General features: G+C 47.0%; 1 protein-coding gene across 3 annotated transcripts in view; it reads right to left on the reverse strand.

The window, feature by feature from the left end:
• PPP2R1B (protein phosphatase 2 scaffold subunit Abeta) overlaps positions 1–2,232 on the reverse strand; it is a 35,260-nt gene extending 33,028 nt beyond the window's left edge. For all 3 annotated transcript variants that reach the window (XM_052653074.1, XM_052653073.1, XM_052653075.1), the window contains exons 1-3: positions 2,100–2,232; positions 1,145–1,235; positions 612–712 (exon numbers count right to left, since the gene is read on the reverse strand). In XM_052653074.1, coding sequence (XP_052509034.1) covers positions 612–712; positions 1,145–1,235; positions 2,100–2,213 — 306 coding nt within the window. In that variant the 5' untranslated portion in view covers positions 2,214–2,232. The remainder of the gene's footprint in view (positions 1–611; positions 713–1,144; positions 1,236–2,099) is intronic.
• Between the last annotated feature and the right edge of the window lie 3,768 nt (positions 2,233–6,000).

The following is a 6,000-nucleotide window of genomic DNA, read 5'->3' on the forward strand; positions in this document are numbered from 1 at the left end:
CATCTTTCACACCCTAGTTCAGACATTCTCTCCCAAAGAGATCTTCCCCATCACCCTGGGTTAATCCCTTTCTCTTTTATGTGCTTCAAATTTTTCCATCTAACACATAGTAATTACTTGTTGACACAAAAGGACAGAGGCCTTATTACACTCCCAAACGCCCAATGCTCATCTTTAACATGAACATTGTAACTTCAGTGACTGATATAGAAGGTTCTCAAATGAAATTCACAAAGGAAGTCAGAATCAAAAGTTACACTTAAAATTAAAGACAAAACTAATAAACATTTCCAAAGCCACAGCATTGTTAGATGAGAATTAAGATTTCCACCATAAGAGGGGAAAAAATCATGAACAGAAACAATCCAGTCCTTTTTCTCCTAACTGCTAAAGTAACAAGTCAGAAAAGAGAAAGTTCCCACATTCACAACCAGAAAAAATAAGAAAGGTTGAGTCCAAAATGCCTACATTTATTTGTTCTCTCAATAGCTAACACTGTGACTATCCCTAAAAAGATCTGCATAAAAAAAGGCTGCACTGTGCCTATCACCAAACAATGTACTATTTATACTGCAAAAGTTCTAGAAGGAGAGCAGGCAGAATATACTCACCAGCAAACAGTGGGCAAAGTCAGGACCTCCCACCAGGCCAGTGAAATTTCCCAGCTGCTCAGCAAGAGCTAACAGTACCTCATCTTCATCATAAATTGTATCTGGAAATGACAAGAACCCAGTACTCATCAACAAGGATAGCTGGCCCAAAGCTGGACACTCATACAAAACTAGGAAGAGACTCCATATGTAAGTAGACGATCTGCCGCCATCCTAACAGCCTTTTCCTCCTTCCCAATCAAGTGTCTTCATGGATTTGTTTTACAGAAGGAACTAGAAATTCATAATTGCACATCAATTACTTTTCTATTAGCTAAATAGTTAATATCTGAATATGTCCGGCAAATAGTTAATATCTGAATATGTCCGGCCACAACATTACAATGTATGCTCTGTCCTGTTTCTTCACAGTAGAAACAACAGGCTCAGTTTAGTACTTACTAATACTATGGGCAACAAATTCGAAACAGTCCAAGTTTTGAAAGCCATTGGAAAACAGAAATGCCCAGGCCTTTCCTCAAACAGTCACATACCTGTAAGAAATGGCAGCAGTTCAGTTCGTGTCCTTTCTACTCCAAGCGCTAGGGCAATGGTTGATAATTTCTTAATACTATTGAGACGGAGCTTTAAAACAAAAAAAAGGTAGAAAGAAGAATGAAGTAAAGAAGCACTTGTGATTTAGACCAAAAGAGAGTAGCTGCAAACAGGTGAGGTAATGGCATACAGATAAGAAGGGAAAAAAACCTTTAATTTACACTTTATTCTATGAGGAACCTCAAAAACAAGGGAACACGCCTTCTTTAGCTAAAGTAAGATTTCTCAGGAGAAACCCTCTGACGGGCCCATTAAAGAAATGAAAGAAAATACAACATCTGGAAAAGCGAGACAATTTTAAAGAGAGAACTGTAGCAGTGGTAAAGCAGGCGAGATGGCTGAGTACCACCCCAGGCTTTTCAAAGAAAAGTTCCATCAGAGCTGACATCCCGCCTCGGTTACTTTAGCCACCCCACCTAATTTCTAATTTCCACTCAAGCCGGGCCAGTTTCCAGTAGGCCGCGAGGAAGGCAGTCATTCCCCTGCATTTCACAGGGCGCCTCGGCGTCCCGCAGCCCCTCGAGGCCCCGCGCCGCCCGCCTCCCGCTCGCCCCGCTACGGGCGCTGCCAGCCCCGGGCTGGACGCGGCGTCCTCACCGCCAGGCCCAGAAAGAGCGCCCGGGCGGCAAGCCGGTTCCCCCACAAGCACCCAGGACCAGGTGGGACGCCGGGCCGCCGCCTCAGCGGGTCAGAACAAGGCGTGCGGGGCAGGCTCCGGGGCCGCCGGGTCCTCATGGGTCTCTCGTGTGTCTCTCCTCTCCTCCCCGTCAAGTTTCCGCTCAGAGTCCCGGCTTTCAAACCCCGGGCCTCCCCCAACCTCGGGGGCCGGCTGGCCCCCTTCCCTCCCACGCGCCCAGCCAAGCCCGCGTCCGCTGCCGGGCGCGACTCCAATACCTGGACGTCCTCATTGCGGAGCTCGTCGATTAAGACCGCGATGGGGTAGAGCGAATCGTCTCCATCTCCGCCGGCTGCCCCTGAGCCGGTGGCAGGCCCCGCCGCACCCGCCATGTTCTTCCTCCTCCGCCGGGTTACCGCCGCCCGCTGCGCGCCCTGGCCCCGCCCCGCGCCCTGGCCCCGCCCCGCGCCCTGGCCCCGCCCCGCGCCCTGGCCCCGCCCCGCGCCCTGATAGGCGGGGCTAAGGCCGGGGCTCGGCGGGAGCAGGAGTCCGGGAACTGAGCGCCTGCAGAGCAGGTGGAGACCCCCGCCCGGTCCCCTTTTCCGGAGCTGTAGGTCTGAACTCCAAAACACAGGTGGGCTTAGAAGGCGAAAGGAGCCCCCGTGTCCTTTTCCCAGGAGAAAGAAATAGGGGCAGGGATTCATCCTGCTCGTGCTGATCTGAAGGCGTCGGAAACCTACCTGAGTGACGTGTGCTGTGCCCTCTTAGGACTCAGGGGACCAAGAGGATGCTCGAGGCCAGGAGGAAAAAAGACTTAGCGCCTCCCTCCCCCGACTTCATCCTGGCCCGGAGCCATCTGGGTCTCCAGCCCTAATTTCCCCCGCTATATCCTCAGGCATTTACACAAGCTTCCACAGAACCCCTCCACCCCTTCCTCCGGCCTGTGCGCCAGAATTGTATCTGGCTCCTGCTCCGTAAGACAAATACCGCGGGCGGTGAGAGAAAATGAACAGTGCTATCCAAACTCCCCAGTCAATATTTTTTCCGCTTTCTCCATGCAAGCTGTTAAAAACATGCTGCTCTCTTGTTGTTGTGTTTCTTTTCAGTTTGGTACTGGAATGCTGCCTTCTGTTGTATTTTCTTTCTCTTATTTTTTAGGTCTTTAGCATGCTAGAAGTACAACAATCAAGCAAAACTAGGACAAGCTTTAATCCTTCCAAATTGGGTGAAGCGGCTACTTTGCTTGTACAAGAAAGGCTAACTTGAACTCTCTAGAACTCCAAGAGTCCTCAAAGGCAGCGGTGGGAGGAGGTCCGAAGGTATAAGAGTTCTTGCAAAGTTTAGTAGGAAGTTTCCATTTACCCTTGTGCAGGCAGCACGGAATAACTAGAATGTCCTGTCTTTTTTTGTTTTGGACTAAAAGCGGCTTAGAGTGATAGCTACCTGTGGTGATCACAAGGTCTGAAATGGTAATTTTATGTGTCTGATGAATAAAAAAGGAAAATTATCAATAAAGCTAATTTTAATTCAGTTCAGTTGGTCAGTTGTGTCTGACTCCTTGCGACCCCATGAATTGCAGCACGCCAGGCCTCCCTGTCCATCACTAACTCCTGGAATTCACTCAGACTCACGTCCATCGAGTCAGTGATGCCATCCAGCCATCTCATCCTCTGTCGTCCCCTTCTCCTCCTGCCCCCAATCCCTCCCAGCATCAGAGTCTTTTCCAATGAGTCAGCTCTTCACATGAGGTGGCCAAAGTACTGGAGTTTCAGCTTTAGCATCATTCCTTCCAAAGAAATCCCAGGGCTGATCTTCAGAATGGCCTGGTTGGATCTCCTTGCAGTCCAAGGGACTCTCAAGAGTCTTCTCCAACACCACAGTTCAAAAGCATCAATTCTTCGGCACTCAGCCTTCTTCACAGTCCAACTCTCACATCCATACATGACCACTGGGAAAACCATAGCCTTGACTAGACGGACCTTAGTTGGCAAAGTAATGTCTCTGCTTTTCAATATGCTATCTAGGTAGGTCATAACTTTTCTTCCAAGGAGTAAACGTCTGTTAATTTCATGGCTGCAATCACCATCTGCAGAGATTTTGGAGCCCAAAAAAATTAAGTCTGACACTATTTCCACTGTTTCCCCATCTATTTCCCATGAAGTGATGGAACCAGATGCCATGATCGTCGTTTTCTGAATGTTGAGCTTTAAGCCAACTTTTCTACTCTCCTCTTTCACTTGCATCAAGAGGCTTTTTAGTTCCTTTTCACTTTCTGCCATAAGGGTGGTGTCATCTGCATATCTGAGGTGATTGATATTTTTCCCGGAAATCTTGATTCCAGCCTGTGCTTCTTCCAGCCCAGCGTTTCTCATGATGTACTCTGCATAGAAGTTAAATAAGCAGGGTGACAATATACAGCCTTGACGTCCTCCTTTTCCTATTTTGAACCAGTCTGTTGTTCCATGTCCAGTTCTAACTATTGCTTCCTGACCTGCATATAGGTTTCTCAAGAGGCAGGTCAGGTGGTCTGGTATTCCCATCTCTCTCAGAATTTTCCACATTTTATTGTGATCCACACAGTCAAAGGCTTTGGCATAGTCAATAAAGCAGAAATAGATGTTTTTCTGGAACTCTCTTGCTTTTTTGATGATCCAGGAAGTCAAGAAACACCTGGAGTAACAGGCAAATTTGGCCTTGGAATATGGAATGAAGCAGGGCAAAGACTAATAGAGTTTTGCCAAGAAAATGCACTGGTCATAGCGAACACCCTCTTCCAACAACACAAGAGAAGACTCTACACATGGACATCACCAGATGGTCACCACCGAAATCAAACTGATTATATTCTTTGCAGCCAAAGATGGAGAAGCTCTATATAGTCAACAAAAACAAGACCAGGAGCTGACTGTGGCCCAGATCATGAACTCCTTATTGCCAAATTCAGACTTAAACTGAAGAAAGTAGGGAAAACCACTACACCATTCAGTCAGTTCAGTTCAGTTGCTCAGTTGTGTCCGACTCTTTGCGACTCCATGAATCGCAGCACGCCAGGCCTCCCTGTCCATCACCATCTCCCGGAGTTCACTCACTCACGCCCATCGAGTCAGTGATGCCAACCAGCCATCTCATCCACTGTCGTCCCCTTCTCCTCCTGCCCCCAATCCCTCCCAGCATCAGAGTCTTTTCCAATGAGTCAACTCTTCACATGAGGTGGCCAAAGTACTGGAGTTTCAGCTTTAGCATCATTCCTTCCAAAGAAATCCCAGGGCTGATCTCCTTCAGAATGGATTGGTTGGATCTCCTTGCAGTCCAAGGGACTCTCAAGAGTCTTCTCCAACACCGCAGTTCAAAAGCATCAATTCTTTGGGTCTCAGCCTTCTCCACAATCCAACTCTCACATCCATACATGACCACAGGAAAATCCATAGCCTTGACTAGACGGACCTTAGTCAGCAAAGTAATGTCTCTGCTTTTGAGTATGCTATCTAGGTTGGTATGACCTAAATCAAATCCCTTATGATTATGCAGTGGAAGTGAGAAATAGATTTAACCGACTAGATCTGATAGATAGAATGCCTGATGAACTACGGGCAGAGGTTTGTGACATTGTACAGGAGACAGGGATCAAGACCCTCCCCGTGGAAAAGAAATGCAAAAAAGCAAAATAGCTGTCTGAGGAGGCCTTACAAATAGCTGTGAAAAGAAGAGAAGCGAAAAGCAAAGAAGGAAAAAAAAGATATAAGCATCTGAATGCAGAGAATAGCAAAGAATAGCAAGAGATAAGAAAGCCTTCCTCAGCGATCAATGCAAAGAAATAGAGGAAAACAACAGAATGGGAAAGACTAGAATCTCTTCAAGAATATTAGAGATACCAAGGGAACATTTCATGCAAAGATGGGCTCGATAAAGAACAGAAATAGTATGGACCTAACAGAAGCAGAAGATATTAAGAAGAGGTGGCAAGAATACATGGAAGAACTGTACAAAAAAGATCTTCACGACCAAGATAATCATGATGGTGTGATCACTCATCTAGAGCCAGACATCCTGGAATGTGAAGTCAAGTGGGCCTTAGAAAACATCACTACGAACAAAGCTAGTGGAGGTGATGGAATTCCAGCTGAGGTATTTCAAATCCTGAAAGATGATGCTGTGAAAGTGCTGCACTCAATATGCCAG

Source organism: Budorcas taxicolor, chromosome 15 (genome assembly GCF_023091745.1).
Source record: "Budorcas taxicolor isolate Tak-1 chromosome 15, Takin1.1, whole genome shotgun sequence".
In the NCBI taxonomy this organism is placed as follows: Eukaryota; Metazoa; Chordata; class Mammalia; order Artiodactyla; family Bovidae; genus Budorcas; species Budorcas taxicolor.